Source organism: Chanodichthys erythropterus, chromosome 14 (genome assembly GCF_024489055.1).
Source record: "Chanodichthys erythropterus isolate Z2021 chromosome 14, ASM2448905v1, whole genome shotgun sequence".
Taxonomy (NCBI): Eukaryota; Metazoa; Chordata; class Actinopteri; order Cypriniformes; family Xenocyprididae; genus Chanodichthys; species Chanodichthys erythropterus.
Genome location: NC_090234.1, coordinates 23,572,119 through 23,585,186, shown reverse-complemented (window position 1 = coordinate 23,585,186; position 13,068 = coordinate 23,572,119). Strand labels below are relative to the sequence as shown.

At 38.2% G+C, this 13,068-nt stretch overlaps 1 protein-coding gene across 6 annotated transcripts in view; it reads right to left on the bottom strand.

Annotated features, from left to right (window-relative positions):
• Window positions 1-6,273, bottom strand: part of man1a2 (mannosidase, alpha, class 1A, member 2) — a 103,952-nt gene extending 97,679 nt beyond the window's left edge. For 5 of the 6 annotated variants that reach the window (XR_010897214.1, XR_010897211.1, XR_010897212.1 and 2 more), the window contains exons 1-2: window positions 5,493-6,273; window positions 3,300-3,769 (exon numbers count right to left, since the gene is read on the bottom strand). Coding sequence is in view for 2 of the 6 variants with exons in the window: in XM_067410695.1 (XP_067266796.1) it covers window positions 3,300-3,610 (311 nt within the window). In the remaining 4 variants the exon portion in view is untranslated. Of the gene's footprint in view, window positions 1-3,299; window positions 3,770-4,393; window positions 4,432-5,492 lie in introns of all 6 variants that reach the window. The other variant, XM_067410696.1, reaches the window with a different exon arrangement.
• Window positions 6,274-13,068: the final 6,795 nt, after the last annotated feature.

The window sequence follows — 13,068 nt, the reverse complement described above, 5'->3', positions numbered from 1 at the left end:
TTTACTGCAGAAGCTGATGCTCCTATGATCACAAACCACAATAGCCACATCCATGAGATTGTTTAAATTGAGATTAATTTCATGTCATAGAATGTCATAAGTCAATTTCAAATGAGTGCTGAATATCATCCTAATCTGCCATGTCTGTGTTTTTTCTCAGACAACCCCTATAAAATTTTTAGAGCAAATTATATACTATTTTTTGTGCAAACTCCACAGTGCTCTGAAAAGTGTAATCCAGTCTTAATGTGAATGTCTGTGATTGCTGATGTTGTATAATCCTAACACTAAATCTTATGCACCATCTTACGCATTTCTTTCTTTTTGCAGCCACTTTGCATCCATATTTTTTGCAAATTGGATATCAATCATCGAGGACAATCAAGATTTCTTTTTTTCAATATCCAAAATAATCCCATTTAGCAAATTTTAACTTCTTTTCGGTGGGGGATAGAGATTACAGATGAAAGTCTAAGCAATCAAATGGAAAGAATTTGCATACGAATAGTCTGGTTTATATTTTTTCCAATATAAAATAAGCATAGATAAGCAAATGTTCACGATATGATAATTGTATATCCTCATACTTCTATACTACTACAACCCTACTGGTATTAAGATATGTTTTGGTCACAAGTTGACGAGGGAGACACATTCTCATTTTCACCTTTAGTTTTAATCCAAATATTTTGTCCACTTTCAAGTTTCAACAACTTCTGTCGTGATTTCTTCAAAGGGAGGGTCTATGGCCGGCCAGAAGTATGGGCATTTTCAGATCTTTTGATCTAAGGGATGAAATAACAGCTTGCTCACACAATTTACAAATTAACGCAAAAGGAGAGCGTTCATATGTAACATACATACAAAACATACAGAGAGCAGCAGATTTAATTACTGTTTTGACAGCCGCAAGACCATGTGCTTGGTATGTCTTCAAATTAAACTTGGCTCTTCAGCTGACAATGTTTAAATGTCGTCCGACTAGTTCCCATAATATTTACGCATTAGGTCAGTAGGTGGAGAGACGGGGGTCTTTTGTGGCAGTTCGAACACATTTGACCACGAGAGTCTAATCTACGTACGAAAGCAATCCAGTCAAATGCGTTTTCAACTACCTCTGGAAGTGGTCGAAAGTGGACAAGCTCAAAACCTTTTAGACACTGTTTACAGCTGGATTTAGCATCATCCACTTCTGATCGACCAAAATGCATCTGACCAGGAGTAAACAAGGCAGTGCTGGGGAAAGTTACTTTGAAAAGTAATGCATTACAATATTGCGTCACTCCCTAAAAAAAAGTAACAAATTGCTTTAGTTACTTTTTATGAAAAGTAATGCGTTATATTACTACTTCTCACCTGGGTTGGGCTTGCTTGTTTGTTTTTTAATTACAACAAAAAAGTTTTATTTTTAGAAAATCTTAAGGCCCTTTCACACCAAAAGTGAAATGAATAATGAAGGAAATGCAAATTTATGCCTTGTACAGTAAAGGGCGCAGCTCCAACAAACCTTTCAGCTGTGCCGCCATTCTGGATTAACAAAATAATAGGATACAGGAGAAGAAAGTTCTTATTTCTAAATATAAAGTAATCATTTTTTGTTTATTAGTATAGTTGAATTGGATCAATGAAGGTCAGCAGCAAATTCTGAGATTCCATTTCACTGTTTTTATTCATTTTGAGGATTACTGAATGTTTTTTGCAAGTGAGATGAGTAAATGCATGTTAAATTTAGTGTAGAACTACAATAACCATCATGTTCACAAAGCGGCACACACAACACCTCTGCACTTTATTCCTCTCAACTTGGGGACAGGAGAGCTCTCAGTCAATAAATGTGAAAAATAACTTAGATATTTTGTTGTAAATTGAAAAAGTAACGAGTTACTTTACTAGTTAATTGGAAAAAGTAATCTGATTACGTAACTCAAGTTACTTGTAATGCATCACCCCCAACACTGAAACAGGGCCTCTGTCTCTCACACACACATATACATGCAGAATGTCTGACAGTATATATACACATGCAGAATGTCTGACAGTATATATACATGTCTATCAGCTCAGCAGGTTTATTTTCTAGTGTGCTTAAGAGACTCTGTTCAATCCAGCCGGTAAAATTTCAAGACGGTCCTCAGTCACACTAATGCCTAGCTGAGACAGAGTCAGCATTTGCCACATGAAATGTGCCATACATTTCCATAAATGAAAGCTTGGGTGACCACAAAAAAACAAACACCCGAGCTGCATTTAAATCAAATGTTTTTATCACTGCAAGAAAGTATTGTATTGCAAAAAGCGTGGGGGAAAACTGCTATGATATTAAAGCACTGGATGCACAGAAAATAAGCTGACATTTTGATAACATCTTATGTTGCTCAGGGAAAAAGTCATGCGACTTTCAAACAACATTAGAGTCAAAGATTCAATGCTTTTTTTTGTTTTGTTTTGTTTTTTGGAAGTTGCACGCAAACCTCACTTGGTTTGACGCATGTAGTCTTTTTTATTTAGACAAGATTTTAAACCCAGCAAGCAACGCATCAGTAAGCCATGGCTTGGTTCTTAAGGCAGAGTACAAGCAGCAGCTCAATGGTGAGAGCAGAAACAACACATAGAGGCCCCTGTAACAACAAAGAAGCAGAAAGCGCTTTCTTTCACCGAAGTTCACTTAAACTCTCAATGAATTGTGGTGCACAACTGAAGAGAGAAACAGAGAGCCACACAGAGAGCCGAACCACTGACTGTGTGGAGAAGAAAAGCCTTTTATAATTTTGGAAGTATTGCTAGGAGAAAAAAGTAGATGATAAAAAACATCAATCACAGAATGCAATATTTTTAGAAAACTGAAAGGAGTGTCTGTTTTTTGTGTAGGAGTACTGTGGTTCTTTGCCTTGCAGTTAACATACACTTTTCCGAAATTATCTTGGAAAGTTTTTGAATTTGAAGCCTAATAAAAAAAACATTCCCAAAGATTTCAGACTCTAAATCACTTCACTGCTATGGATTGGGGGAATAAAAAAAGCTTTCAGACGTCACAGGGCCATTAACAACATATGCACTGAATATACATTTAAAGCTTTTTCCACCTGCCATGAAATAGACATGAAACACCTAGCGGTATGCCGCTTTCCAATTACAAAGTGCATGGTAAGATTAATAATATTAACAGAAAGAAAAAATCTCAAACAATCCTTTTTCTTTAAATGACTTTTTTTTTGCTCACGCATAGATTTGCATAGAAGCATTTCAATTTGTTTTGCGAATAAATCATCACAGTAATAAAGCCATCTCTGAGATCTCACCTGTGCCGATGCTCATCGTGAGCTCCCACGCCATGTATAACCTGTCTGCTGCTGTGCCTCGCTTCCTTCTCCGACTCGATGTGCGGTATCAACACGTCCTCCAAGCCAAAGTCAAAGCGCTTGTGTTTGGAATTGTCCGGGAGGAAGAAAAACGCTCCAAAGCACAAGGTGATGAAGGCACTGAGGATGAGGAGGAGGATGAACTTCTCGGAGAGCCGTAAGGTGGCTCTGTGATGCGGGAATGAGGAGGCACCTGGCGAGAGGGTAGGTATCCTACGTCCCGAGAGTGGCAATAGAGCCGGCGTGGTCATATTTTGATGATGAACTGGAATATGGTGGGATAAGTGTCAAGGTTGTTTTTGTGTAAGCCACACTATTATCTCATTGCGGTAAAGGGGAGCTTTACCGTCGAATGTCTTCTTATCATAGAAATTGAGGTGTCTTGTAGATCACAACTGATTCCACTTGCTCTGAAAACAAAGAAAGATATTTTCAGATACTGACTGTCATAACAGCATTCAACAGAAGCTTGCCATTAAAAATAAACTTCAGTTTCCATGGCAATTATATTAAGCAGCAGAAAGGACATGAGTCTAAATTTTATTAAACAACAGATAGTTCCAGCCATCTAATTCGATTCCTCGGTTCTAGACTAGCAGTCATTTTATAGTGATTAGAAGTAATTTGGGATTTTATTTCTGCAATATATATGTGCCCTTCAAGTGGAGTAGGAAATATCGCAATTAAGAGTTACGAGCATATGAATAAGTGGAAAACTCTGAACTCTAGATGATACACAAGTTGCAGAGTGTCAATTTGAAACACTAATATAAATATATTTGAATTTGATATATATTAATTTGTGAAATCACAATAAAAGGTACAAGTTTCCTATGTGCACTTGATGGTAGCAATAGATAGAGCAAAAATAGTAAGAGTGGTATTCTAGTGTACTACTTTGACACCGCCTTGCATACTTAATATTAGTAGGTATAACATTTGGTTTGAAACTTCAAGAGTGTTAAAAAAAGTATGTTCCATAGTATGAATGAATTTCTGACGTACTACATCTGCCATGTTGTCATGTGACCTACCAATGTCAGCTGTATCACTTCACTGCCATTCACAACGCCTGTCTCATGGCCCCATGGGATAGTAAAGTGTTCATCAAACAAAAATCACAAGTGGTAGGTCAGTCGGGTAATTTCATTTACAGTTTTATAAATTTGGACATACTACTCATCTCGCATACTGTTTTTCACCTACTATATTGTAGGAAAGTAGACTGATTTGGATGCGGAGAGAGGTTTTCTGAGCCAAGAGAGGAAATCTGTGTCGCTCCACTCCACTCAAATACGCTGACCTAGGCCAGCTTTTAGTCCGTTTTGCATGGTGACAGGCAAAGCCTAGTGGTTTGGCTTACTATTTTTGTTAGTGGAAAAGAAATACACCAACTAATCGGTCAAATTTTGTCTGAAACGCAACTTACTTGATATTAATTACACTAAATTGAACTCTATAAATATTACACACCCAACTGTGCGGTTTTACTGAATAAAAGCAATGCTGTGAATGTGATTAGCTATAGTACTGTGTAACACTCCAGCATGTGTGATATTGCTTAATTGTAAGGATTAAGAAAGGAATCTTAACCCACTTATCAAGACCTTTTCCCTACGATTACTATTCCAAAACAAGGGCTAAAAACAAAAGGGCTAAAAACAAAAGGGCTAAAAACAAAAGGGCTAAAAACAAAAGGGCAAAACAAGGGCTTTGGTTCAAACGTACATATTTAAAGACAAAAATTCAGCACGAGGACGTCCAAGCAGACGTTATAGTCCAAAACTACTTAAAATATTGTTTATTTGATGGTCTGGTTTGGACTATATCACGCTCTGGCAAAGCTTTACATTCATGTCAAACACAGGTTAGCAAACCAGCAAATGCGAATATCCATTCAAACGAGATCAGCATTATATCAAAACAACAATCATATTAATGAACATGCGCCAAATATGTTAAAATCGTCATATAGACTGTCTTTGAGACACTTTGAGCATGACAATGTGACACCTGTACAAGTGCTTGATTACAGCGCCACATCAAGCGGTTCATGCTCAAACGCCGGTCTTATCTTTAATATCAGCCAGTATTTTTTACAGATGCATGGATGAAACAAATTTGCACACATACCGTGAGGGTCTTTTTATCATTCTGATCCATGATCCTTGCTTTGATCCGAATGCTTCTCGGTGTCAAGGCGGGTTGGGTCGTGTCGTTATCTTCACGATGAACGGCGAGTCCGCCCTCACCGCCGCCCGTTAGGCGTATTTATCTTAAACTAGCAATACGTTATCGATAGCGAAAAAATCAGTTTGATAAGACAAAATAGCATCGCAACCTAGGTAAACATGAAGAAAACTGTCCGACCGGATAGTGAACACAATGTTACGAGTTTTTGTTCTGCATGTTAACGATAAAAGTTCCAGTCACATCATGCGCTTACAGCGGTAAATATCGCGGAGCGCGCGGACGGCGTTTCAGCACAGGCCTGATCCGCTTGATGCCGTGGCAGCGTCTCTGAACTGGAGAGCGATATCAAGAGCCGACACAATAATGAAAGTAAACCATGGGTGTATCGCAACCGCTGGGTGATCCTATCTACATAATGCCCTATTTTAATAAAAGATCAAGCCGGCCTGCGCTGGACGTGTGCTGCGCCTTTTTCCTCCACTAAAGGCATTCAGCTGGCAGCCTTGTAGCGGACTGATCCCGTCATGCCGCTGCTGCATCACCTTGTCGGTGCCTCTGGATAAATCGGCGCCATAGACCGTAAATCCACAATTAATGCCTGAAAGTTGTCAGGTTCACGTTCATGTCCCTGCTTCTATGCTCTGAAACATTCGCGATTACCACCACCGCCTCCCTTACGTCTTCGTTTCTCCTTTATTTCTGTAGCCGTGTGCGCCGCCAGGCTCCAATATCCAGGATGTTGTTACTGCAACAACTACTCCTCCTCTTCTCAGTCCTCCAACATCCAGTCAGCTGCCGTTTGGTAAACCCAGGGAGCGTCGCTAAAGTACGAGTCTCTCTAGGCAACGCAAACTGAATAGTGGTAGATTGTGGACAGAAGAGAAAATAGAGCATTTATAGAAGTCATTTTTCAAAGTTCCTAAAGTTGACTTGAAATACTCTTTTTTGCTTTTTATGTCTACTTTATCATTGTTTTTTGTGTTTCTGTATGCTTGTTTAAGTTTAGGCTATGTTCAGTTTATGAAAAATTAAACATGCACTGTAAAAAACAATTATTGGTTTAACTTTAAAAAGTTACCTGGTTGCCTTTAAATTTTGAGTTCATTGAAATTTGATTTAAAGAGTTAGTTCACCCATAAATGAAAATGATGTCATTTATTACTCACCCTCATGCCGCTCCACACCCGTAAGACCTTCGTTAATCTTCGGAAAACAAATTAAGATATTTTTGTTGAAATCCGATGGCTCCGTGAGGCCTCCATAGGTAGCAATGAAATTTCCTCTCTCAAGATCCATAAAGGTGCTAAAACATATTTAAATCAGTTCATGTGAGTACAGTGGTTCAATATTAATATTATAAAGCGATGAGAATATTTTTGGTGCGTCAAAAATACAAAATAACGACTTATATAGTGATGGCTGATTCGAAAACACTGTTTCAGGAAGCTTCGGAGCATAATGAATCAGCGTATCGAATCATGATTCGGATCGCATGTCAAACCGCCAAACTGCTGAAATCACGTGACAGCTGATTCGACACGCTGATTCATAACGCTCCGAAGCTTCCTGAAGCAGTGTTTTCAAATCGGCCATCACTATATAAGTCGTTATTTTGTTTTTTTGGCGCACCAAAAATAATCTTGTCGCTTTATAATATTAATATTGAACCACTGTACTCACATGAACTGATTCAAATATGTTTTTAGTACCTTTATGGATCTTGAGAGAGGAAATGTCATTGCTGGCTATGCAGGCATCACTGAGCCATCAGATTTCAACAAAAATCTTAATTTGTGCTCTGAAAATAATTTTTTACAGTGTGCACAATATGACTAGATTTCTGAACAGTTCACAATAAAGTTTATGCAACGAAAAAACTTTAAAAGGTTAAGATGATTATTAGTTGCATGCATTTTATAATTATTTAAATAATTATAAATAAATTATTAATAATAAATAAAATATTCCAAAAATAATAACAATAATAAAAATACAAAATAAATAAGAATATTTCAAAAATAAAATAATTTAAAAAAATAATTTAAACTAATTTTTTTTGTGATTTAGGGATAATGACCGACTGACTGTATCCTTTACTTAATTTCAAAATGATCAAGTTTGTCATTTTACAACATTAAGTTACAATTAATTATTAATAACATTAATAAGTAAACAGATTAATTATTTATATGATCATATATAGAGTATGCAATCATAGGAATCAAATATATGTTAAAAAATGTAGTGACGCAATCATAGAAATTATTTACATATAATCAAATATATGTTAAACTTTAGATTACGCAATGTTTGGAAAGATATACATTTAATCAAATATATGTTTAGAGGACTTTGAGGACGCAGTCTTGGGGTTGAATATAAAATAGTTTGCGCCCTTGTACATCATGCATCCATCAAAGTGCATGTTCACATTCTGCTGAGCAGCCGAAAAATGAGGCCATTTAGATCAGCCTGTGACTTAGTCCTTGAGCTGCCATAAGTGTAGTTCTTTTCACTTGATTTAAGGATGATTTACCAGACTAACCCACAGAAAGTGTCAGTGCTGTTGAAGGCTGTGGAGAAAAAAAATCGTGTGTGAGTCATACTCAAGAAGTCAGTGCCAAGGGACTGGATCTGCTGTCAGTCAGTTTAAGAGGCACACATTTGACACCCTGACAGAAGTCGCTGTCAGAAAGAAGGATTTTCGCTCTGCTGAGTTTCTCAGTTTTCTGTGAGAATACGACACAGATCACTGGCCAAAAGAAGAATCACCTTAAACCTCAGACCCTATATACAACAAAAAAGACTGGATTAATAGAAAATAATTCACCGCAAACCTCTGTAAAGGCAAAAAGAAGACAAAGATACTGGAAAAAGGAGGGGAAATGGATGATTGAAAGGTTTATCTATTACTTTAAGAGCAGTAGAGGTGAGACTGAGACCATCCTCCAGTGGGCCTGCATAATGAGTCAGGATGTGTTCTGAGCCTTTGAACTGAGGAATGGTGAATGATGATAGTTTAAACTCTGCAAGCAAATGAATGGGATACAGCTTCAACCTTGAGAAGTCCAGGCAAGGGCGAGTTGATTGGCTCTGCAGGACCAAAGCGGCTGTCAATTGCATATCCTGTCACCAATAAATGTAGATAAGGGTGACTGTATCTGACATTCCAGTTAATGAGGCGACACAGCACCGCCCATAATGCTAAATAAAAAGGGGAAGTGAGTAGAAGCAAAAACCGTCTCCGTAACAGAGGCACCCATGGAGAAATCTAGGTTAAACTAATAATTAAACAATAGTCTAACAGTTACAGTAAACAATATAATCACATCTGAGTCATATAAAACCAAATAAAACAATTAGGTTAAGGTGAAACACTTAAAACGCTTGCCTTAACTTTAATGAAACAATTAATCAGCATCATACAATGAAGAACAGCAGCACAATTTCATCTTATTGTTTTTATATAACAGTTCATTAAAGAAGAGGTTAATATTACTTACATGTTGTTGGGCACAATTACCAGTTACTAATGTGTCCAAAGAATATAGTTCTAAACTGTCGCAACACACAGAATGAATGATCCTTGAATGAATCAGTGTTTTGGAACGAATTAGTTGAGTGAATGATTCAGTGACTCACTCATAAAGATGGTTCAATTCCTGAATGAAACAATCACTGCATCCGATTATGCCTACTTCTATACTATATGTGAAAGTGTACAAATTCATATTACTCATAAAACAGTAGTGTGTCCTACTGCTTCAGGTGAGATTCTGGGCGAAAGTCCAAACAGCGTTTTTGCGCCCTTGAAGGGCACTTCGAGAAAGGGATGACATTTGTAGGGTTGTTCCAAATGAAAGTGAACAGCTGAATCCCTTCACGAAGGGCCCTTCCACAAGTCTGTTAGCAAAGACTACATGTTCTTTGCAAGTTCTTTGCCAAAGTAATTTTTGATAGCTAAGAACTTTACTGTATTAACATAAAAATTACTCGCTAAATACGATGTGCAGTACATAAACATATTAAAGGATTAGTTCACTTTAAAATGAAAATTACCCTTAGATTTACTCACCCTCAAGCCATCCTTGGTGTAAATGACTTTCTTCTCTCTGATAAGCATAATCGGCATTATATTAATAAAGTATCCTGACGCATCCAAGCTTTATAATGGAACGTATGAGTAGGGAGCTCAAGAAAGTACATCCATCCATCCATCATAAACATACTCCACATGGCTCCAGGGGGTTAATAAAGGCCTGAAGTGAAGCGATGCATTTGTGTAAGAAAAATATCCATATTTAAGAAGTTATAAAGTAAAATATCTAGCTTCCGGGACACCGCCTTCCGTATTCAACTTACTAAGAAAGTGTAACACCTCTTGCAGTTCAAAACGCTTACACTACATCCTACGCCTTCTGTATTCAACTTACGAAAAAAGCGTAACTGACACAGCTGGCAGAAGCTAGATATTTTACTTTATAACTTCTTAAATATGGATATTTTTCTTACACAAACGCATCGCAGAAAGCCTTTATTTCCCCTCCGGAGCAGCGTGGAGTACTTTTATGAAGGATGGATGCACTTTCTTGAGCTTCAAACTCATTGGTCCCATTCACTGCCATTATAAAGCTTGGATGCATCAGGATATTCATTAATATAACTCTGATTGTGTTCATCAGAAAGTAGAAAGTCATATACACCTAGGTTGGCTTGAGGGTGAGTAAAGCTTGGGGTATTTTCATTTTAAAGTGAACTAATCCTTTAAAGGGTTAGTTCACCCAAAAATGAAAATTCTGTCATTTATTACTTACCCTCATGCCGTTCCACACCCGTAAGACCTTCGTTAATCTTCAGAACATAAATTAAGATATTTTAGTTGAAATCCGATAGCTCCGTGAGGCCTCCATAGGGAGCAATGGACACTTCCTCTCTTGAGATCCATAATGGTACTAAAAACATATTTAAATCGGTTCATGTGAGTACAATGGTTCAATATTAATATTATAAAGCGACGAGAATATTTTTGGAGCGCCAAAAAAAACCAAAATAATGACTTATTTAGTGATGGCCGATTTGAAAACACTGCCTCATGAAGCATCGGAGCATAAATGAATCAGTGTGTCGAATCATGATTCGGATCGCGTTTCAAACTGCCAACAGCTGAAATCACGTGACTTCGGCGCTCCAAACAGCAGATTCGACACACTGATTCATCTGTGCTCCGATGCTTCCTTTTGGGTGAACTAATCCTTTAAGTATTCACTTTTATAGCTGACTTGCTCATCATTTTATTTTATTTATTTGCAAACATTTGGCCACACCTTAGTTCTGATCTTATACAGTTAACACACGCTGCCTTGGATTCATTTTATACTTTACATCTTAAAAATTATACTATTTGATCAACTAATAATATAGATCATATGCTTCATGTCCCCTTCATGACTTTTTTTTTTTTTTTTTTTTTTTTTTTAAATCCCCTCTCTTTAATAGTGCAAGTGAGCATCTCTATCTATGTTACTAAAAATATATGAGTTGCCCAAAGGGGACTGAACACTATGTTATGCAAGTTGTCCTGGAAACCACATTTCTCCTGGTGAATGAATTATTGACAAACTGCTAATGTTAACTAATCCAACTGAATAATTCAGTCGCAACACAGTCCCGGATTCAAAACTCTCGTTATTCTCCCCTTCAGTGCTTTCGCGGGCGTGATAAAGAAGCTTTTAGCCCGGGTTGTCAAGCTTTGTCACAACAATCTGGTCTCGTCACTGTGACATGACATGATGCTGACAGGTGGGGAAGCGTTCTCACCTTGCGAGGGATTGATGGGAGATTAGAGATCTGAGGCAGACTGTAGTCACATATAATGAATACGGTAAAAGCAGAGTGTGTACATCAGACAGAACGATTTACAAAAGGGCATGTGGAGGAAAAATAACAAGAGCAAGAGAATTTGTGTATAACTCAAGTGTGAATGATAAATGAAGTGTAGATAGAGACGAGCTTGTAGAAGTAAACACTGCCAAACAAGACAATGCTTTTTAGACAGAGATATGACAAAAACAATGAGAAGAGAAGGCAGCTGAATGACTGAGTGCATCAACAGATATGATAGCGTGCAGCTCTCGAGCCCATGAGGGTTACGTAAAGGCGTTCACAGAAAAAGTGCACACCGAGGAATACGAGGTCTCTGGAAAACAGGCAATGAGTTTAACGATGCACATCATTAGTGACGTCTTCTGGACGACATATAGCAGCCATATTATTACACAACTGAGTATATAGGCTAAATGATGAGCCAAAACATTATGACCACCCACCCACCTAATAAGATATTGGTCCTCCACATGCTGCCGAAACAGCGCCAACCCACTGACCTGGACTCTACAAGACTCCTAAAGGTGTCCTGTTGTATCTGACACCAAGACGTTAGCAGTAGATAGGCCTACTTCAAGTCCTGTAGGTTGTGAGGTGGAGCCGCCGTGGATTGAATTTGGTCCAGCACGTCCCACAGATGCTTAATTGGATTGAGATGCCAGGACAACACCTTAAACTCTTCATGTTCCTCAAACCACAATGTGTGCAGTGTGGCAGGGTGCATTATCCTGCTGAAAGAGGACACTTCCACCAGAGAACACCGCTGTCATGAGGGGGTTTACCTGGTCTGCAACAATGTTTAGGTGGTGGCACGTGTCAAATTTATGTCCACAGCTTTCGACGGTGGACAGCGGTCATCATAGGCACTCTAACTGGTCTGCAGCTATGCAGCAGAGTGGGATGCATTTTGTTGTAAGTAACACTTTCCTTTCATAACCATCATTATAATTTTGTGTGACTTGTGCCATTGTAGACCTTCTGTTGGCTCAGATCAAACGGGATAGCCTTTGTTTTCCTTGTGTATCGATGAACCTTGGGTTCCCAACACCCTGTTGCTGGTATGTCCCTCCTAAATTCTCACCACTGCTGACAGAAAGCAACCCTCAAGCCTTGCAGTTTCTTAGATACTCTGACCCAGTCGCCTTGCCATAACAATTTGGCCCTTGTCAAAATCACTCAAAATCACTTTATTCCTGCCCATTTCTCCTGCATCCAACATGTTGATTACGAGAACGGCATATTCACTCGGCCTGCACCAGCCAAAGCATTTGACCATGTTCTTCACCAACACATCAAGATAATGACACTCTACTGCATCTTTTCTTAAACTTCTTTCCATCTAACAGCCATTTAGATTCTATCCAGGTCATGGCATCAGTGTAACAGACCCTCCCCCCCAAAGGGGCTTGAATCTGTGATGTGATCTGTGATGCGCGCTGTCAAATCCTATGCATGCAGATGAATGCAGTTATTTTAGCACCCTAGAATGCATATGTGGGTCACAAATGAGATTCTTTGAGATCTCTGTCAATCAAAATACATTTCATTGATAATTTAGATTATGTGTGGGTGACCATATCAAAAGTGGCAGTAAAGACATTTATAATGTTACAAAAGATTAGATTTCAGATAA